Source organism: Prinia subflava, chromosome 1 (assembly GCF_021018805.1).
Source record: "Prinia subflava isolate CZ2003 ecotype Zambia chromosome 1, Cam_Psub_1.2, whole genome shotgun sequence".
Taxonomy (NCBI): Eukaryota; Metazoa; Chordata; class Aves; order Passeriformes; family Cisticolidae; genus Prinia; species Prinia subflava.
The window spans coordinates 136,562,042-136,584,769 of NC_086247.1; the positions used below are offsets into that span (position 1 = coordinate 136,562,042).

At 41.5% G+C, this 22,728-nt stretch overlaps 1 protein-coding gene across 11 annotated transcripts in view; it reads left to right on the plus strand.

Annotated features, from left to right (window-relative positions):
• Positions 1-22,728, plus strand: part of KIAA1217 (KIAA1217 ortholog) — a 333,490-nt gene that overhangs the window by 139,070 nt on the left and 171,692 nt on the right. For 3 of the 11 annotated variants that reach the window (XM_063413940.1, XM_063413841.1, XM_063413864.1), the window contains exon 1: positions 19,499-19,721. The exons of 1 other annotated variant lie outside the window; for it this stretch is intronic. In XM_063413940.1, the coding sequence (XP_063270010.1) occupies positions 19,652-19,721 (70 nt within the window). In that variant the 5' untranslated portion in view covers positions 19,499-19,651. Of the gene's footprint in view, positions 1-133; positions 475-19,493; positions 19,722-22,728 lie in introns of those variants that run through there. 7 more of the 11 variants (XM_063413924.1, XM_063413933.1, XR_010082495.1 and 4 more) reach the window with 4 other exon arrangements.

The window sequence follows — 22,728 nt, forward strand, 5'->3', positions numbered from 1 at the left end:
CTTCTATTGGCATCCATAAACTATCACTGGTTTGTTTACAAGACTGGCTTACAAAAATACACACAGAGAGTGAGTGAAAACTCGTTTCCTTACTACAAGTGATCTTAACAAAGAGCTTTCCGGACTTGAAAGGCAAGACAAGCAAGCATTATGTTATGATTTAGGTTTCTGCATTAGGAAGTCTTTTAAAACAGCTCACAGAGATCTTCTCTCTGAAACGGCTGTGTTGGCATTTAATAAAGTGATCATCAAAATTTTGGGATGGGGATTGTTTGGTTGGGTTTTTTTTTTTTTTAGTTTGTGAGGTTCTTCCTGCCTGTAGATTGAGAGTTGCTTCCTTTTGCTGTTGAAGGCTGGGGTTGGAAAGGAAGACTTACTGCAATCTATTTCAAGAATAGTCTGAGGAGGAGGAAATTCCCTTCTTGTTCCTAATAACTGGTGCAGAACGCTCTGCTGGAAGAGGAGAATAGTTCAGTAAGTTAAAATATTTAAATGAAATTTTGATTTCATACATCTCGTTATTATCTAGAAATTTAATTGCATTTTAAACATAATGTGTTTTCTCTTCTTTGTTAAGGGGGAGGGACTGTGGGTATTGTGTTCTAGCTTTGAACTCAGTAGATACCAGTTTGCTGATATAGCAAGGGTGGCATGTTCAGTGAGAAAAGAAAACAACAGCAGATCCACTACTGCTTGTATTGCAAAGCACCAGTCTAAGCTGCTGGAGTACCTCTGAAACACTAGCAGTGCATTTCCTTATCCAGGATCTTGGATTACGAGACAGTTTTGCCCATCCACAAATCTGTAATGTTGTTATATTTTTGGATATTTCGGATAGCTTTGGGGTACTTCCACCAACAATTTACAATCAGGGGTTCTGTTTAAATATCAGTAGTAGAGCAATCCAAACCTCCTTCAAGGTGGAGTTAGACACCCTAGGTGAACAGAGCAGAATGAGAGTGTTTGTGTAGATGCATTTCTCTGTTGCTTTCATCAGAAACAGTGTGGTGTTCCAGGCAGACCTAACTCCGCACTCCTCCAGAAGCGTGTGCTGTCCTGCTGGGAGCGGTGCCCGTGTGGAGCTGGGCATGGAGGCGCAGGGGAAGCCCTTGTGCTCCTCCATTTCACAGGGAAGGTGCTACTGATGCAGTGGGGTGTTTGCTGAAGCACAGTGGGACCCCCTGAGGTCCCCTGCCCTCTGCCTTTTCCTCACAGGGCTGACTCAGGGAGGCAGCCTTGGATAAAACAAAGCCAGGGTGTGTCTGTGCCTCCCTGCTGCTCCTCGGCTGTCAGTGGGAAATTCATTGTCACCCCAGTGGCTGCGATTCCACTGCTGCTTATGGGCTCCTTGTAGGAGCTGTTATACAAACACCAAAGAGGCTCTGCCCACCAAAAGTCTTACGCTGCTGAAAAGTCACATTTGTTCTCCTTTTGCCACCCATAGGAACTGAGGTTTGGTAAGCCAGTTCTTGAATTTTTATGCAGCAAAACCCAAAGAAAATAATTAATTTTTAAAAAATGAGAATAAGCTGGAGATGGAAGAAAGACCTTCTGCCAGGTAATTTATCAAGTGTTCTCTGCAACCCCTTTCAAGCCAAGAATGTTGCTGCAGGTGTGAGTTGCTCATGAAGCTGCCTGTATACCCGGGTGAGCCACCCTCACATACTGTCCCCACCATGTATGTGCTAGCCTTTCAGAAGAGACACATTCCAGCCCTGAGTGTCTTATCCCATGATCTGTTTTGGGACTTGGCCAGGTGGGACTTTTATCTTCTGCAGACAGTATAACCTACTTTGAATTTCTTAAAGATTCCATCAGATATGTGTGCCAGTAAGTGAAAGTATTAATGTTCATTTCAGTCATGCATCTGTTTCATAAGATTAATGCTGCATCTAAGTGAAAATCAAGTATTTAACTGAGAGAGAGTTTCTGCAATGCATTTTAAATTATCGGTTATTATATTATGAGTAACAGCCTGAAAGTCTCAGCAGAATTTATTGGACCATTATATCACATGCTGTGCAGGAAATTCTTGTGCGTCTTGATAGAGTTTATCATTTAATTGATGATGAGCAATTTGAAGAGAGAGAGAGAGATGCTGTGAAACATAGAGCAGTAGCATTATATGACTGTGAATACAGGTGTATATATGGGATAGTTCAAAGTTTAGTAATTAATAACTTAAAAAGTCTGTCTTCCAGTCTATATAAATTTATAAAATTTTGAGTAGTATCAAATAACTAAAGGTTATGGCATTTTCTTATTTCATTTTCCTTAAATCACTTTAACTTCCTGTAACTTTGTGCCTTGTATTTCTTGCAAGTAAAATCCCAGATTTAAACTTTTAAACTAAATGCTAGAAAAATTCCAGGGATTCACATGCTCAACTTTCAGTTTTATTCTGTCATTGAAAATAGAGAAAAAAATGTTAACTTGCTGAAAAACATGGATGCTTTTAGTATGTGTCAGGTATTCAGAAATTTCAGAACTCTCTCTTCCTCTAAACAGAACTGAATGCATTGTCATGTCCAGTGCTGAGAAGTGGCACTGTAATGCAATTCTTTTTGTAAACTTGTAAAAAAACTCTACTTGTAAACAAGCTTCCATATGTAAGTACTTTGAAAGTGTTTTTAAAATTGTGCTACATCTGTGGCTGACGTTAAAAGCATGAAAAACAGCCAAAAAACAAGCCCTCCTAATGGCCTCAAACTGCAGAATACATACCATACTCAAAACTGCCTATCTCTAATTTTAATAGCAAACATAAAACATAAATGCCTTCCTAAGCTTTCTCCATCAGCTTTACTGTTTTATAGACCTTCTGTGCCAAACCTCCTTGTGCTTGCTCACGAGTGTTCTTGACTGGGCAGAGACAGTCATTCCCCTCCGTGCTCTGACCAGGGCTGTTTTGGTGTCACCTCATCTGCAGGGTGACACAGTGAAATCCTCGGCACCTGGGCTGCAGAGGAGCCCTGGCACTGCCCCAGAACCAGGGCAGCCAAAGCCTCCCTGCTGGGGGACAAAAACCATTGAGGGGGTAGAGACAGCTCACTGGGGGGAGCTGGTCTGGGACAGGGTCTGCCCAGCGCCTTTGGAGAGCAGGCTGATCCCACTTCCAGCAGCAGAGACCAGGACACCCACACTGAGTGGTGGTAGGTTTGTGACATTGTGAATGGACTGGCACTGAATTTGTGTCAGGGTGGCAGAAGCTGTTCTGACCCAGCAGCCTAGGCCAGTGACAGGCAGAGAGAGACTAGATCAGCAGAGGCATACTGGTTTAAAACTTAAATTTACGCAAATAAAGTTCATTAAAAAATAAATTGAATAAGCTAATTTTAATGTTTTTTAACCTAATAATATTTAGAAGTATTATATTTTGTGTAAGGAAATTGTGGTGTCATTTTAGGAGACAGCAAGGCTTCTTATGTGTTTAAAATAAAGCTTAAAACACATTAATGAAATTATGTAAATGCAGGAACCACCTTGTGCAGATATTATGAAGATATACCAAATTTTGCCTTGGCAGTTTGGCTTTGCCCTAAAGACTTAATGTAGTGAATTTTAAGGGGATTTAAGTCAACAGAATTTTTATGTCATAATTTTGCAGCAAGCTGTGATTTTTATAGCTTGGTGAGATTCAGCACCGTAAGTGAAAATTTATCCATCACTGGAAACTATGTGAAAATGAGTTTTACTTATTGTTTGGATTAGAATTGATTATTTTCTTATTTCTGTACTTATTGACTTATTTAAAGTATAGTAATAAAAATTACTGGGGTATATAACAATAGTTAAATCTTGACAATAGTCTGTAGGAAACTGAGCATGTAAATGCAAAATCAGAATGGTGTGTTTTCCCAAAGCAGTACCATATGTTAGTTGATTAACAAATTGTAGGGTTATTAGAAGATCTTGGCTGCTGGTAAGAAGAAGCATCTGTTTCCTACGTCTTTTAACTAATATGTGTAAAGACTTTGCCAAGTCAAATTTAAATTTTTGGTTTTGTTTTTGGTTTGGTTGGTTGGCTGTTTTTGTTGTTGTTTTTCTGCTGGGGTATATCAGCTACATATTCCTTGGGTATTTGTCTTTCCATAGGCAACACTAATGCATTGCTGGATTTAAATCTAGCACCATTCCTGTGAAGAACATTCAGTAACACTAAGAAGTCAATGTGCAGGTATCTTATAAGATCCGATCAAAATTCTGCTACCACGCAGCTTGTATTTAGTCTAAAACTTTGTTTTATCTTCAACCAGACATCAACTCCAATAACTAAAGGGCAATTATAAAAGGTCAGTTTTCCTTCAGAATTTAGCAGTTTGCACTGATGGCATTGCAGTGTGTGCAAAGTGCCAAGCATGCATGCCTGCATCGCTGTGTAACTACAAAAACAAGTGTCATGAGTTTTACAGTGTAAAAGGTACTTCTAGTTATGACCATTCTGAGATCTTACATAGAGTTTTAAGCAGTTAGTCAATCTTATGACATTGGCTTGGAGCAGAACCTCTTGTGGTCTAGCCAGTTTTGAGGCTGCAGGGAGAGCCAACAGCCTGAGGCTTCACCCTGAAAACAAATGCAGTCTTAGAAAAAGACTGAAGATTTTAAGTTCTTTCAAGACTCTCAAAGAGAATTTCTGCTCTTCTGTATTCAAAATCAGTTTGTGTTTTCCAAAGCAGCATCTAAGAATAGCTTTAATTTCTCTTATCCTGGCCTGACGAAGTTTCTGGACTTTCATATGGGGATCTTGCCAGCCACAGGGGGCCCATAGGACATACTTCTGCATGTTCTTCTTTTGGGACTTGTTTCATTGAGGATGAGAGACAAATCAAAGTTTTAAAAAGAAATGTTTTTTAAAAAAGTGGTTTGCGTGTTGTTAGTGTCTCTACTGTCAAAGTCCATTCCTCTGTTCATCTGATTTCCCCATACTTTCATTAGAAGGCCATAATTTGAAGCTGTGAAGGAAGTTCTGAAACAGACAATGGGTGGAGATCAACCAATTCTCTCTAAGCTCTGGGACTTTCCACGGTAGGAAACTGTTCAGTTTTGCAAAAATTGCCTGTATTTTGTTGGCGGGACATTGAGCACAGTCGGACCACAGAGTGAAAAGCTAGGACAAGAGCTGAGATGAAGTATCAAGAGAGGAAGTGAATTCCCTCTCCTGCTGCTGGGCTGTGTGTTTTGGGGGACAGCAGCTTCCAGACCTGCAGGAGGTGGGTGCTCGCTTTCCCTATTGGTGCTGAACAGCCTTCAGCAGCTGTAACCCCCAGGCCAGCTCTCAGTCTCTCAGGAGCCCAGCTACCCACTCCATCCAGCTACCAACAGCTTCAAAAACACAGCCTTTCAACCATGCCTTTGTCTATAAATAGCTTTTCTTCCTGTGCTTCTTTGGGGTGCTAGATGAGGCAAAGTAAGCTATGTTGTCAGCAAAACACGCTGAAGGCGATGAGCCAGGAGGTGAGAGAAGCAGCAGCTGAGCAGGGTGCACACGTGTGAGAGAGGTGTCACCTCTCTGTGGTGCCATGTGCTGCACAGACCTGAGACCCCCACACAGCCCAGCAGAGCTCAGCGTGGATGCTGCGCTGTGTCTGCGTGGATTGGGGTCAAAGGGTGGAAGGAAGCGCTGCTTGCAACCCCTCTGGCACAGCCACAGCCACCACTCATGAAGTGTTACTGACAGAAGTTTTAAGAGCAGGCTTCATGCTTCGGTTTTCAAAGCCTGGACAGGAATCGTGCAACAGCTCCATCTGGTATGAGATTGCAAACAGAACTGTAGTGCAAAGGAAAGACAGACCGTCCTCAGCCTTGTAAAGCAGCATTTTATGGTAGTGAGAGTCTCCTCAGAATATGATCTGAGTTGGATTGTTTTGTTTCAAGAGAGAAGTGTTTAAGAAACTGATTGTCGTGTCTGCTGGCAGAAAAACAGTATGACAAAAAGTACTGGACAAAAATAGAAACAGCAAAGTCTTCATACAGAGAATCTGGAACACGAGCCTAAAATTTAGAATTAAATGTGTGCTTGGCTCTTGAAGAAAACAGTCTACATGGGAACCACTGTCTAAAACATTGTGGAAATGTTAGAAAGAGTATTAGGAGATATTTCCATGTAGAGAGAGTACATGTTTTTCCAAATAAAAAATTAATTTTATTTTATTCTCAGAAGTATTTAAGGAAGTATCATGCCATCCAAAAAGCCATATGTGCAGATGTTTTCAAGTGATCACCACTACCTCCACTGGAGAGCTGCCCACTGAACAATAAATGGTCTGCTCTGCTGCATGCAAGAGTCAGCTCCTGTAACACTGGCCCTCTATGTGCTGGGCATTTAGTCTGTGTATGCTGCTGGGCAGTCATGGAAAGGTGTCTCAGGAGACTAGTGCACCCCATCCTAAAATGGGAGTCTGGATTTAGTGCCATGAATTACCTTCAGCAGTTCCTCTTTCACCTCTATGGTTACTAAGTGGAAACTAGGTGGATATTTGCTTGTATTTTTGATGGCTGAGACTAAGTGGGGTGTGGGAGGTTGGCTTCCCTTCAAAAGAAGGAAGGAGTGGGATTCCTTGGTTGTATCTAGGGAGAAGTCCCATCAGCTAGAAAAGAGCACTATTATTTTCTGTCATTTGCAGTGCCAGTATTGCAGATGGCTGTGAAACATTTCTAGAACAACCAGTGCATCTGCAGCCACCTTTGCAGGGCCCTGGTCTCCAGCAGAGGACAGACTTGGCTGTTCTACACAAACCACAGTATCAAGAGGCTGCTTTATGTAAGGTGTTACAAACTCTGTGTGTGCCACACCCATTAGGATTTTGTGAATTTTTTGTCTTTTTTTAAAATTACTTCAGATTTTCTCAGTCAGGAATTACTAAAATACATCACTGTATATCATATGTACACCACTTGAGAAACAGTATTTAATCATGCAAATAAAATGTTTACAAGGAGTTTGCTGCAACAATCCCCAGGAGCTCCCTTGTTAGAGCAGGAGCTCCAAGTGCACAACAGTCCTCACCACTCTGATGTGTTTCTGCAGTCAACACACAAGTACATAACCTCAGGAATGAAACTGCCATTGCTTTCCTTTGTGTTCGATATTTCTGTATGAACTGCTTTCTAAAGTACTTGGAAATCTAATGAGATTTTGGATAGGTCTTTTTCAAGTCAGCCAGTCATAACATTCCTTGAGAAATTGCTGGTAAAAAGTTTCTGACTGTGCATCACTGCTTAATAAAAGGTGTACTATTCTCTGCCCTTGAAAAATGTCTCTTGACTAAAAAAAAAAAAAAAAAAAGAATAAATCTCCTGTTTCCTTGGACTGAGAAAGCCTAGAGGTGGTTACACATCTCAAATAGAAAATAGTCAAAGCAAATCTCCAAGGAACTACAGGAACAAAAGCATATGATGCTAAAGCAGATGATGCCTTCATGGCAAGGTTGTATGCAGCAGTGTGAGCAGATATTCTGATTTTGTGCTTTTAAACAAGCAAATTACCAGCGTTCTACCAGATCCTAGTGCTGCCTTGTGGAGTACCGTGTGCTGACCTGCACTTGCCTGCTGTACACTAGGTCCCATACCCCAGGGAAATGGGGAGGGGCACAGGAGGCTTGGTGCCATGCTGTGCTTCAGTCTAAGTCAGGGCACCTAAAGGCTTCCACAGTGGCTTCTTGGTAGGAGGGAACTGCTGCAGGAGAAACAATGATCTCAGCCCCCAAAGCTGTACAGATCCCTTGTTCAAAAGGTTTAACAGTGTTCTGATGCTTGATGGTATCCAGAGCCTTGGCTGCTGCTGCCATGTAAGATTTACCCTGCATTGTCTGTCACCTCTGTGGAAGAGCTGAGGCACTGCAAATTCATTCTCTAGCTTCTGCTGCACTAACTTTCCTGTGCAGACAGTTTTCTACAACAGATGAAACATGACATCATGTATTGTATACCATTCATTTTCTCCCATATCCTCTCTCCAGGAGATTTCTGTGCAATTCTTGCCACAGAGCAGAGTGGTTTGATTAGGTATAGGGTTGCTATTTTCTGTTGTAATGTGCTTCTATTTTTTTGTGTTTAGCACATATTACAAAGTGTTGCTGTCAGCATTAGGGCTTCTTGTAGCTGGTCAAGTGTAAGAGCAGCTGTACCAGGCCCAACAACCTGTCTTGAATGGTGACTGCAACCTAAAGAAGGATGTGGGATCAAGAAAATATGCAGTCATACTTCTGGAATGTCCTCCCAGCTCCTAGAAAGATGCAATTAAAAGATTACTTGAGGGAAACCAAGGATTATGTCCTTTTTCTTAACAGTGCTCAATGGATCTTTTTCCCATTAACTTGTTTTTTATTTTTTTAAACTCCTCTAAACTCAGTAACTGCAATGTCCTACAGCAGGAAGTTCCTCAACTTACCAGCACTTCCAGAATGCTCTGTGAAATTATTATTTACATCTATGAGGTTTTGAATAATTAGCTTACTTCTTTCATTTGATGGCCCTACAGTCTGTATTGAGAGAGACAATGACCAGTCTTTTTCCATTCAACTTCTGTCACTTATGTTTATAGACCTCAAACAGATGTTTGTGTCATCTGTTTTCAGAATGGAGAGTCCTACATAATTCAGTTGTTCCTTGTACAGAAACTCTTGTGTAACTTTGATCATCCATGCTGCCTTTTTCTTATTGTATCTTTTTTGACCTGGAGTAAATTAAAGTTGCATGCAATATTCAAAATGTGGGAAGACTGTGGATTTGTACAGTAGCTTAATAGTATTATCTGCCTTGTTGGCTATTCTTTTCCTAGCATCTTCTATTTGTCTTTTTAATCACTAATGAGCACTGAGCTGAAATTTTTAAAAAATGGCTATAACCTCAAACTCTCTTTTTGAGCAATAATAGTTTGTTCAATATCAATGTGCACCGCTTTACATCTGTCTACATGGGATTTCACCTGTCAATTTACTGCCTAGTCAGTGAATGTTATGAAGTCTCTTCCTTGTGACCAGCCCTTGTCTTCCTTAAAAATCAGAAGGCACTCAGTAAGCTCTGCCACCTCACTTAAACCTCCTTTCCAGCTCACTAATGTAGAGAGCTGCCTGAACCAGTCCACTCTGTGTGACTGGCAATCTGCATCTCCAGGGAAATTTGGCTTTTGTTCCTACAGGGTTTTTCCTATCTTTATTCATTTTTTATCAATAGGCAGATGTCCTCTTTGTTTCTTTACTGAGGGATGTTGCTACATGCCCTCTGGAAATCCCAGGGAGCCATGTCTGCTGGCTATCACGGGTCTGTTCTCTCACTGGGTTGGGAAACGGCAGCAGTTCTTGCTTCTGCTTTCCTTGACCCATATGATCTTGTTTTTCAGGTTCTCTCTGCAATAGTAAATTGCTAATTTCATAGTACCACATTTGGGGGTTGCTACTTGCCTAACACATTGTCCACATGGAACCTGCCAAGAGCCCTGTTGGAGAGTGACATATGCTGCTCTCTGAAGTTGGGGAAGTGTTAACGGGTCTTATTTTAGCTCCATCAGCAAAAGAAAATTACAAACGATAGCGCCTCTGTGGCTAAATTTGTGGTTTATTGAAACTGTGGCAGAGCCCACAAGATGAGGAGAGAAAATAATGTCTGATTTTAAATTTCAGCTGTTGGCTGCAGCTGCAGCTTTCAGAAAGCTTTTCAGCCTGGTTCCTGTCCCATTTTCTCCTAGCTTCCTTTTACTGCAAAGGGAAGCTGAATTGCAACATTGAACACTCCATGACTTAGGTTTTTCAGTACGCAAACAACTTCAACTTAACTGGCATGGCTTTTGGTATAAGTATTACCAAAAGTACACTGTTTAAAAAGGGGATGGGGAAACAAAAATTTTTAATTCATTTTTTAAAGTCTGAATGTGTAGCAATCCAATAGATTTTTTTTAAATAAATAGAAGAATTGTTTGAGTTTTCTGCAAGGTGCTGAGTTTTTATGTTAATGTTTAATTGAGATGTCTCTCCCTCAATGAAATAATAGCATGACAGCCGAGGAACTGGAAATATGTTACCTTTCCACAAGCAAGGCTTTATTCGTTTCTTGGAAACACTCCTGAGATTTACATGGCACTATGAAGAAAAGGTATTTAATGATGACTTGCAGAACATTGCCACAGTCTTAATGTCTGTGACTAGAATCAAATACAGTGTAAGATCACATTGAAAAAAGACCTCATGTTGCCCAGGAAGCCTGGGGTAGCCTTGTCTTTGAGAGGAATATTTCTCAGACTCGTAAGTCAGAAGACCACCCAGTCTTTTCCTCGCTGGGTGGGGAAAACAAACAAATTACCTTCTTTGATGGTTGGGAAAAGAAAGTGATTGATAATTACTGCCTGCAGCATTTTACCCCTAACTGTGGTATTCAGCCTGTGTTTTCTGGCTGAGTTTAGTCACTTTGGAAGGTAGTGCAAAGGAGCAGACTAAAAGCATTATGCGAATACTACTCATGTGCTGCAAACTCATCCTTCATTTACTTCTTTGCCCTCTTCCAAGGGCACTCCTGTGTTACTCTCCGATGTGAGAGAGGACTTACAGGAGCTTGTAACACTGAAATGGAGGCATGGAAGTAATATTGCATCTTGTCTCAAAGTGATCTTGGTGCTTCTTTTCTTCTAGCACTTGGTCCATAATATCCTCCAGCTGGTGAAAGGGTTTAAATATCATTCCAGCTGCAGTCTTGAAGTATTGTTTTTTAATGGCAATTCTAGAGAAAAAAAAGCAAAAGAAGGGTGAGAAAAAGGGGGAATTTATTACTGGATCTTATTATATTAATTATGAAAGGTTAAAGCAATAGTATGAAAATCATAAGTAAAACTGAACAAATGATAGAGCTACATTTTGCAAATGAGTCTTGGAAATCAGAGTATTGTAGTATTTACATATGCAGTAAAAGCTGTCTATGTTGCCAATTAATATTTAATAGCTTTTTCTTCTGGACTGAGGAAAATCTGTCATTGTCACTCCTTACTGCCTGTTCCCCACCTTGCACTGTGCTGCATGTAAAGGCATATGCTACATTATGAGACACATTTATATCTCAGTGCAGACTTGCAGTTTGTAAAGGAACATACCTAATAAAATGTCACTTTATGTTGTCAGTGGAATGCTCACCTGTGAGTCATCCTGTGGTTTGAAAAGTTTTTGTGCAAGAAATACAGAACAGTTGGAATTAAATTGTCTTGGGTTATGTATTTATTCATGAGAGAGACAGAGACTCTACTGCTGAAAAAGCTTAAACCTTGTATGACACCTTCCTATGCTGACGTTGCTTATTCTTGTCTTCACCCCAGGCAGTTCTGTATGCTTCTTGTGGCCTGATGAGACAGAGCTTTGTTACTTTTTCTCCCTTTTTCTCTTCTTGTACAGGAGCAGCAGACTTCCCCTCGTAGGAGGAATAAGATATGACGTGAGTCATGACACTGCATCTGACTTGGTGTTTGGACATTTTACCCTTTCAAAACCTGAAACATTTCTCCATTTTTGGGAAGAGGTTGCTCTGGCCACAGGCTCCTGTTCTGGCTGGGCAGAGTGCCCCATCCTCAGGTCCCCTTTCCCTGGGGGCTCTGTGTTGTCATGCAGCATCCAGCTGCACCAGTGTTTCCAGAGGTGTATTTAGGTCACATACCCTTTTCTTACTGTTAGTATATTAAGTTCAGAAGAATGGGCTCTGACAATCCCACTAGCTGTACTGCAAGGAGAAGATGAGAATACTAGAAAGGAAGTGAAAAGAGGCAAAGACTTGTTTTCCAAGAAGAAAATGAAGACAAAAGGATAATGCAAGTCTTATGGAGCTCAGCTGCTGTGAGTGAGTGAGTGAGTGAGTGAGTGAGTGAGTGAGTGAGTGAGTGAGTGAGTGAGTGAGTGAGTAGGCTGTGAGATGGTTATCCCACCTCCTACACATCCTACAGCACTGGTGGGTCTGGCTGACTAGGGAATAAATCTGATCCTTGGAATCTGCAGTTAAGGCAACTTTGCCATGAAGAAATAGGGTGCAATTTCTTAGCACTGAGGGTAATTAAACATGAGTTAGTTAAGTGTAACATAGTCTGTGACATGAGAGCAGGTATATTTGCAAAGCCATTTGAGCCCAGGCAGCAAGAAAGCCTGTATTTACTGGGTGGTTGCTGCAGGGTGGAGGATTGTGGCAGTCCTGCTGCTGCTGGACATGGCATGGCCGAGTCAGCAGCTCCATCAGCCATGTCCTGCCTGCTGAAACACCCTCAAAAACAGCAGTGGCAGCTCTGTACTAAAGGCAGTGATTATAATCAGCTGTCATGCTTGCACCTTTCAGCAGATAATGTGCAGTGCTCAGTAGGATTTGCTCCCTTCCATGTACATCAGGATAGGTATGTTTTGAGGTGTTTTTCCTTTCAGGTTTTCTTCTCAGGCCTAGAAGATGCACTGTGCCAGAGACAGCAACTGGATGTGTGTATTCAGTCTTTGGTTAGGATGGTTTGAAGGTTTTTTAAGGTGGATGTCTCATGTGGGAAATAAAAGGCAGAGGAGAGAACTTTGCTCAGGGTTAAGCTCCCTCAGATGGGGGCTTGATGGTTTTCACTTTCTTATGCTGATCATCTGGGTAGATCTCATTGCATGTGTGTGGGGTTTTAAACAAATGCTAGTGTGGATGCAGCATTGGTGTCCTGAGATCAGTAATGTCTTCTTCATCTCATTTAAGCTTTTGGCCTTTGTGTGAGCATCCCACATCAAATTTAATGGCTCGTGATAGATGGGAAATCAGACAAGATAATCAAATGGTCCCTGTTGCCCTAAAGCTATGAAGCCCTAAATACTGGAGAGTGAATTAGTAAGTGTGCATCCCAGCAGAACAGACTGGGTAGGCCTGAAAAAGAACAGCAGTGCCACTGCTGTCAACTCCAATTGCTTTCTTACTAATCAGCGGTCTTAATAATAGCATGAGCATGGTCTGGGGAGGTCAGAGAGGCACTTTGAAGAAGGGAGATGTACTTACTGTTGGAGAGGTCATTGATACATTTACAAGTTGAAAGGACTGCATTAGACATCTGCTCTTACATCTGCTTTCAGAGCCTGGTGTCCTACAAAGGGTAGAAATAAAAGCTTTACATGCCACAACTTGTGACCACCCTTGCTGGGTTAGAAACCAGATCTGCATAGAAACAAAGCTGTAAGAACTTATTCTGCTTATCTTTATCTCTTTTCAAATATTCAGATTGTCATTCATTGTATAGTATTGCCTCTGTAGTGGAGACAGGGAGAAACTGTAGTAAAAACAATTTAAAATGTCCATCTCATTAAGTCACAATGGTCCTGACTTCTCACTTAATTTTAGTCTGTCTTAGAAAAAAATCTAGTTCTTTCCAGTGACCTTATTGAGAAAAGTCAAATATATGATTGTCAAATATATGACAGTCCAGAGATGAATAAAATGAGTAGTGTTTCCAAAAGTGTTACTTTTCAAGAAAGACCAACATCATGGATTATGTGAATGCTGTGGGTTGGCAACACTGGTGTACCAATTTTTTATTGAAATGATTTTTTGTGGTAGAGTATTAATCAGAAATGCTGGTTGATGAGTAGGTGGTTAAGGTAATCACAGCATAATCTGGACTATTACTTCATTTCTGAACCCAGTCTCCATTGAAGTATACTTTGTATTTCCTGTTAATTCAAGCAGTCACCTGAAAATCTTATAAATTGGATGTGTACTTGGAAAAAGCTGAAATAAAGGATCTCATATTATTTCAAGGTATAATTGTACTTTGTGTAGAGCAGCTCCTGGTACTTTTGATCACTAAAGCATGTCGCCTCATAAATTTACAACCAGATCCTGTGGATGTCCACGAAACCAGCGATAATCAGTGTTTCAAGCAGTAAGTCTGTTCTTCTGGCACTGCTAAAAAGTTGGATCAATTTGAATCCAAACTCAGAGCTCTCTTTGAGTCAATTCATCCAAAGTGAACTTATCAAAACCAAAATGCTTTACACTGGGGAGAAATAGAATTTGAATGTAGAGCAGATGTACTTTAAAGCGGCCTTCCCCCCTCCCTTTTGTCCACCTCCTTCTGAAACAACCCCTACACTGTTCTTTCCCACCCACATATTGCTTTTTATTCCATTAAGCCGTAGGGATTAAAATTTCTGCAATGCAAGGTAAATTTTGCTTTCACAGAGTAGTTTGTTTGGTACCTTAAAAAAACATGATCATATTTTCTGGAGCTGGCAGGCTGATCTCTCTCCTTACCCTCCTGTATGAAAATGTGGTGTGTGAAGGAAGGGCTCTTGGGGCTGGCGGGTGTGAGGAGGAGCTGAGGCACATCAGGGTCCCCAGCTCAAAGCTGGCTGTGCTGGTGGCACTGCAGTCATATTAATGTTCGTTTGCTAGGGTGGGATGACAGCAGGAGAGCACAAAGGCTGAAATAAGGTGTTCCATTGCACAAGTCAGAAACACGGGTCCTGTAATTAAGTTCATTTAGCTCTGTTCCATCTTCCCTTGGGCGATGGAAAGGGAAGCCATATTAAAGTGTACCTACCATTAGCTTTGTTGGGATTGTCCCAAATTAAAGAGGGAGACAAAGTTATTGATGAAAGAACAGAATCACCTCATCTTTTTTTTTTTTTTTTTTTTTTTTTTTTTTTTTTTTTTTTTTCTCTTTTTTTTTTTTCTCCTCGCTTGAATGTCAGCACTTCCTTGTCATGACCACACTTTTTCTCAGTTTGATTTAGGGCATGCGAAAGTGTTTACTACTTTCAGGCCTTTTAATTTATTTAAAATATTGTAGAGAGAGAAGGGAAACAAAAAATAAGCTTGGAAAACAGAAAATAGAACCTATTTAACATGATCTAAGTCCAGGTGTGAGAGTTGTGAACTTGAATAAAATGTCTTCTGGAGTGCGTGAAGATTGATGTGCTACTTGGAGATGAGCATCTGACAGCTTGGCAATGCCAAGTGACAGGTGATTATAGCCACTTCCCAGAGCTATATTTGTAATGGAATTGGAAGGATGAATATATCTTCTGCCTGAATATTTAAGGTTCTATTTCACAGTCACTCTTCTGTATAGTTGTTTTAGTGATTAGGCCTGGCTCTTGGCACCACTGTTAAGTCTCTGAACTTTTCTGAGGAGTTGAAACCTGTAGGTCTGACAAGACACAGTGAAATTCTGTTGGGAAGATGAGCAGAAAAACTCATACTCAATTTACTTCTTTCCTTCAACTGAGTGTTACCATTTCACTCTTTGGGCTAATTTTGCCTCACAAGTATAAGACTTCTTAACTGAACTGGAATGCACGGAGTATAAATACTGAAACTCTCGACAGATTTTTAACAGGGAAGGTAATTTCATGATAAGTAATCACAGAAATTGTTTCAGATTGTCATTGTCATTTTTAAAATTAAGTTCAGATGCTTCACTTTAATGTAAGCACTGAATATTTTAATCACTATGCTTGCATTAAGGAGATCTCTTGCTAAGTGGATGAGACCAAGTGACCATAAAGCCCCCCTCCATATCTTAATAATCTAGAATTCTTTGTACAATACCTAATCAACAGACAATTAAGTTAAAAATTAAACCTCTTTGCCTCCAGATGTATTTACATGGACTCATATTGATAGACCTCAGATTTTCTTTTCATTTTGCTTGTACAAGCTAGTGGCTGTTACTGTATCTTCTTTGATAATATGCTACCTGAACATAGTCTTCTTCTTTCAGAAGTGAGTCTATTTTAATTTTAAGCATTGAGAGACCACCACCCAGCCTGGCAGTGAAGATGCTGAGGATGAATGAGAATGGAGATGTGCTCAAACGAGCTGCACCCCTGAAGCTGCTCTCTGCTGTTCAAGGAGGAAATCAGAGCTTTGTCACAGTCAAGTGACTTTCTCTGAAGTTAGTTCCTTTCTCCACTTCAAATCTGACTGGTTGGTAGAGGACAGCCACCCATGATCCCCCAGAGTACAGAGGGGAGATTTTCTGACATGCTGGAGCATCCTCATGGTGCTCCCCTCCTGCAGGGCAGTCCCAAGCCATCTCTGTCCATACAAAGGCTTGGGAAGGTGCTACACTGTGACCCGCTTGAGTGCTCATAATTCCTCTTGAGCTTCTGCCTCACCCACTCCAGGTCTAATAATTTTTTTCTGGACTAGAACAGGTTAACCAGTATAAGGCTGGTTCCGGTGGAGAGCATTCATGAGGTTTTTCACAGTGGCTACAGGATTTCATATGGACATTGGGTCAAGTCATTAATTATGGGACACTTCTTAAGATTTAACTATTAGTAATTAGCTTCCCAGATTTTTAGTTCTGAATAATTTGCTAGAGCCATGGAGTCATTGTTGTATCATTTAAGTTCGACTAATTGAGTGCAGCCAGTATTTGTTAATTGTTCCTCTTATGCACATGCAAAATCCAGAAGTGTTGAAGTCGCTCTGGGACACTTATTTTAAACACAATTAAAACATCATAACCTGTTGGCAATTGTTCTCTGTGCATTGTTTTGATATTGATGGATCCAGATCTGAGCACAGTAATTAAAAGGAACCACTGTTATTGTTGATCCTACAGATAAACAAAGGCTGATTGCGTGCTGTGAACTGGTTAATCAAGTTTATTTAACTTGTCGTTAGTGATTCATCCTGGTGACTGTACTGGGCTGCTCTTTATTTGAGCCTAATAATATAATGGTTCTGGCTGTCTCCAGCTGCTAAAAGAGTTTCAGTAATTCTCTAAATAGACTCCGGTAACATCTTAAGGAATGGCATTGTTGGATACATAAATTAAATCCAGCTTGAGTCCAAGGAGTTTTCCCTTAAAATGAGACATGCTTTGAGACCTTGCTGTCCCAACTGCTCCCTGTCCTGAGCAGCAGCAGAGGTGATTATGTTTCCTGAGTGGTGATCATGTTTTATGGGCAGGCTCTTTGGTTTGGTTTGATTTTGATGATACAGAAGTGTGCCATATTCAGTCCCTTCCTTTGCCAATGCTCTCTAATCCTGTTTGAGAAACTACTTCTGCAGCTGCAGAAGTTCTCATAAAGTGACACCCAGTTTTCAAATCACAGGTCCACAACCAAAAAACCAGTCTCTCTTAGACCTTCTCTACACTTTAGTCCGGTTTGCTCAGGCCCCTTGGCAGCACTGTCAATACCATTTACTGGCAGTCTCAGCAGTGGGAGCATCCTGCTGTGCCCATGAAAGCAGCAGCTCCAGACCAGTTTGGCACTGTCCCAAGCGGCACCTGGCTGCCCACTGAGACTGGGAAAGCAAGAGATCAACTCTGTCTTGTACTCTTGGCTATGGAAATGAAAGGTGCTGGCTAAAAAGCAGATAGTTAAATTTTAATTATTGTTGTTGTTGTCGTTGCTGTTGTTGTTGTCATCATTATTTTAGTCTTAGACTAATTTTATAGGTATTTTCCCCCCACCATGGATGGAGGGAAAGCCTTCTAAGGAGCTAGAGTGCATTGATTCTGTTCTTATTAAGGTTCCTGGTACAAACACTACTGACCTCCACAGCTAACCCTGGTTTTGTACAAGGCTGAAAAAGTTCCTTCCTTTGAGGCATTTAATGCTGGTATGTTTTGTACTTTCTTTTGTGTTATTTTAGGATAAGTTCTTTTTAAATGTCCTTAGTTTGTGAACTCTCAGCTTCTGGGCCCTGTGTACAGATAATGTCTTGGTACAGCTTTCATGGTGCTGCTCCAGGCAACCACACTGCACTTCTTTTTCCATCAGAGGTTTCTGAGTTACTTTACATTTCTTGAAGTTGGTGGTGTTCAGTGTTCACTATTCCTACAAGAACCCTCTCACGCTTCCAGCTGGCTGTGAATGTAAATTGCAAGAGTCCAGACTTTGGAAAACCTTGGTGTTAAAGGTACATTCCTTCATATCACAAAAGAAACATCAGATAAGTGGGATGGGTGGCCATCAATTCTCCTAAAACAGTCCACAGTCAGAATGAGCAGGAGGAGCCCAGGGCCAGTAAAAACACTATTCTAAATAAAATCACACTGTTTTCTTTATAACTGCAGGGCAACTATAGGAGTATTCTTCTGGGAGCACTGTACTGCAGACCTTAAATAGCAGTGCTAATCTTTAAATTGTATTTTCCTATTTTCTGCGTTTTCCATGCCAGATTTCTGGGACTTTTGCCAGGTTCCAACACCATATAGAATTAGTTGTTAAAAAGGAAAACAAATAATTCTGAAGTGCTACGGATTATGTATGTCTGATCTAATGAACAATAGTTTTGTTCATTTATCAATTGTTCATAGTAATTGACTCAAATGTCTTTTTTTTTTTTTTTTTTTTTTTTTTTTTTTTTTTTTTTTTTTGGTGGACAGGAGAGGATAGGAGCATGAGGAGAGTGATCCTCCTTGAGCTTCCATCCTGAATTTATATATATACACAAAACATTTCTGTCTTCAATAATCTAAGTAGACAGGATGACATTTCTGCCAGATCGAGATGCAGAAGGAAACGTAGGGGAGTTTTCCTAGCCTGTCTGGACTGGGTGGTTGAGAGGTCATTGCAAACAATTTGGCTGATGTTATATTGAAGTCAGAGTTGAAGAAAACTTGGAAGGCCATATTATGATAGGTCTGTTTAAAAAGACACCCAAGATACTGCTACCTGGTGTTGGAGTATGAATTTAAGTGAGAAATTGCCTATATTTATTAATATCTCAGTTATGCTTTGTTCTTAATCTAATTCAGAAGTTGTCTGTGGATAAACTTTCTGGTCTTGATGCTGTAACTCAACACTAAGTTTGTTCCACCATCTCTGACTCAGTGTTACGATTTGGATAGACTAAATCAGTCTGATACCCTCTGCTAAGTCAACACATGTGGCATCTGCTGGAATCCGTGGGATTTGATCTCATCCTTCTCAGCCACACTATTTTTTGCCTTGCAGCCTGGTAGATCTATAGATTTTCATGCAGGCTGCTGGCCTCTGATCTATCAAAAGAGAATTAGTTATACGTTTCTATATGTTTTACTACTGAGGCTTCAAAATCCCTCTTAACCCAAGTGCCTGCTTACATATTGCTACCATTCATTTTTATTGGCTTCGCTAAAGCTGAATTCCTGTATCTTGATTTTTCCCCAATTCATTCTCTGAGCGGCTTGAAAGAATCCAACTGAAAACAAAACCTCAAAGAGTTTATGTAATGAATTACTTTTAAACTAGACGCTAAAAAAGACAGAGGAGCATTTATCAGGAATGTTTGTGGGCTTGGTGGTTACGAGCTTTAAAAAAAAAAAAAATACCGTGTGGAAAGGCTTTTGTCCCATGACAGAGATTTAAAAGGCTGCGGGTTCGGATTCCAGCGGACGCTCGGGCCTGCGATCGCGTTCGCAGCGCTGCCTCCGGCAGGGGCGGCGGCGGCGGGGCCGTCACCTGCTGGGGCCGCGCTCGGGGCGCCGGAGCCCGCGGGGCCGCGCCCGGAGCCCGCGGGGCCGCGCCCGGAGCCCGCGGGGCCGCGCCCGGAGCCCGCGGGGCCGCGCCCGGAGCCCGCGGGGCCGCGCCCGGAGCCCGCGGGGCCGCGCCCGGAGCCCGCGGGGCCGCGCCCGGAGCCCCCCGCCCCCGAGCCCCGCGGAGCCCGGCGCGGGCCGGGAGCGGAGCCCGGTGCGGGCCGGGGAGCGGAGCCCGTGCGGCAGGCAGCGGCGATGGAGGAAAGGGAGAGCCGGAAACTTGAGCTGTGCCTGGCTTGCCCCACAGACGGCAGGCAGACCAGGGGTAAGTAAGCGGCGATATAAGTGAAGCAAAGATGGAGTTACGTGTAAGCATGCCCCTCGTTGTTGCTTTCTATAACCGGAGGCAGAATGCATGACAAAAAACAAACAAACAAACCCAGCTTTTTTTCCCCCTTGTACTAATGGCTCTGCTATGCACACTTCCCTAACACTGGAACTTTGTGAGTTTAACTTTCTCTTCGGAGAGGTTTCTCCGAAGCCGGAGCACGCTGTACGGCTGTCAGGGATGCGGGACCCTGCCGGTGCGGAGGCTGAGGGGGGAAAGCGTGTTCCCCTCCCTTTAAATGCTCTGCCAGCCTCAGCTGTGGCAGAGACATAGCTCTTCCTTCGCAAAAGCGGGTTTGAGCTCATCTTTACCTCGGGGTGTCTGTTAAAAGAGGGAGATCCACGGCAGATTGTGACAGGGTTAGTTTACTTTGAGTCAAACCACTGGGGTTTGTTTTGGAGCGAAGCCAGGACTGTCTGAGCGGGGCTTCCACGGCAGCTCAGGGCATTCATACATTCACTGCTGCACTATCTATTTCCTATAAAGTGAACCAAAACTATTTCCTGGAGAATTCTACATGGGCCATTCCACGTGGACCGTAACATTCAGGTAGCCTGACAAACACCTAATCTAATCTGTATTTATTACAGTGTTTGTGGGGCACCTGTGAACATTCCCATTTCCTGCGTGTTGTATTCCTCAAAGGCACTTCAGGAAAAGTTTTGTTGCTGTGCTTTTGTGAAACAAATAGTGCATGTGGTTTTAAAAAAATCACACAAGTTTACGAGCATGCAATGCCAACAAACAGTATATTAGCAATTTAGGAGGAAAAAAAGTGCTTTTTTTTTTAATTGGGTGTTCATTAATTGGTTCATGCTCTTTTGAATTACTTTTTAAGTACAATTACTGGGCATTGCAAGTAACCTGTGTCTGTGTATGTTTATGTTTAGTGGGACGGAAATCTTCACTTCAAGAATGTGTCTGACTAGGAAAGAAAAATCCTTCAGTAACACATTTCTTCTGTAGGGGGTGGATGAAACTGCCTCAGATACATGTGGAGCTAGGAAAACAGAGGGCTGATCAGACTGATTCTATGGTTCCCAAAAATGTTGAGTGCTGAAAGCTCATAACCAAATGTAGTAGTTTTGGCCCCTGTCCAAAATTTACATTGGAAAGAGAGCTAATTGTAAAGACAGTGAAGTAAATTAGAACAATTCCAAATAATACCACATTTACTGCTAACATAACTGTAACAGAGGTTGGTTTGAGTCATGCTGTTAAATCCATATTCCTTTTTAAAATGTTAGTATTGCATGGGGTTCCCTTTGAGGCTTAGTTTCATAGTATCAGTATGGGTCAGGTCCACACTTGTTCCTTTCTGAAATTATTCTGAAAATGTTCTTTTCTCATGTCACCTGAGTTGCAAAACAGGACTATTGAAGTCTTCGTAGCATTTAAAGTAATGAAGCAAAGTGACTTTCCTGACCTTCATAGACTTCATGGAGGGTGTGACTTAGAAGAATCACATACCAGGATGTATTGAAGGACTTTTTTCTTTTTCTATCCTTTTCTCCTAGCTCATTGCCTTTAATCTGTCATGATAATCTTGCTGCTAATCCTAGACATACTCCTTCTACACTGCAGACCTAGGCCTTTACTGTAGTAAAGGGTGATGCTGATGATGTTTAGAAAGCTTGAAACCTATTTTCAGATCAGAGAAGCAAATCAAGTGTGAGAGTTACTCATGCCTTTGGATAACCAAATTCCTCCCTGTCAATCAGCAAGTCTTGCTTTTAGTTGCCCTCTAGACTTGCTGCTTTATTGAACAGAAAGACCTTCAGCTTTTAGCTTCTGAAAATGAGGGAGGGAGAGAGAGAGACAAGCTTATCTCACACCTGTGTGTTTTCTATTGCCTTCTCTTTGCTCCTTTCCCAAGAAGGCTACTTGAATAATTTATCCTTTTCCTACTCTTAGCACTCATCTGGGAACCATCTCATGATGTTTCACACATTTCACAGTTGTCTGTGGAGATTGATTTGCTAGGCCTATTATCTTCACTGGGAAGATATGGAAAGTTTACCCACAATGTTACTGAGCACTCCAAAATCCAGACAGTCTCTCAGTTTTTCCTCCCTATAGCACTGTAGCATACAGAGCATCTGTAGAACTCATGTGTCTTTAGATCCACAGGGGAGTTTCAGCAGCCCAGTGCTCAGCCCCGCCATTGAAGTCACTTATCCCTGCCCAGGAAGTGGTCCAGAACATTTTTTTCTGCAGTTAGCAGAGAAAAGACCCATACTGAATCACAACAGATTTTGGTTTGCAAAGAAAGTTGTGCTGCTGTTTGCTGTAATGATGCAGGATCAGGATCTTGCTGAATGCCCAAGTCAGCTTTCTGGCAAGATGAGAAATTAGTTTGCATAGTTTACATTCCTTTGTGTTCACTGGTATTTATGCAGTATTTTCCAAATATATGAACGAAAAATAAGAGAATTTGTTTATCTTTCTAATATGGTATAAGAAAAGTATGTTATTTTTGATTCCTTTTCAAGGTTTCACCTAATAACAAACAGTGGTAAAACACTTTACTTGATATGTCTCTTTATGTGCCAAATAATTAGCTCTTTCTTAAACTATTGAAATTACTGAAGTGCAGAGTAGGAAAGACTTTGCATGTGAGAGATTTAGGACCCAAAATACAGACTCATGAGTTCTGGGTTGTGCTTGTCAGCATAGGCTTACCTGCCTTCTTGAGGAAGTGTCTGCCATCACTTCAGGGACTGAAACTGCTGCTGTGACCATACTTTGAGGGCTTATACCAAATTGCTGCACTTGGTCACCCACACATATGCTGACTCCCTCTAGCTCCAAGAAAATCCCTTATTTTATGTCTGTGCCTTTGTTCCAGCAGCCTAAGGGATATAACCTCTAGGCTCTTGGCACAACAAATTAAAGATGGTAAATTCCATCCAGCCCCAGCCCACCTAGTTTCCCTCCCATGTAA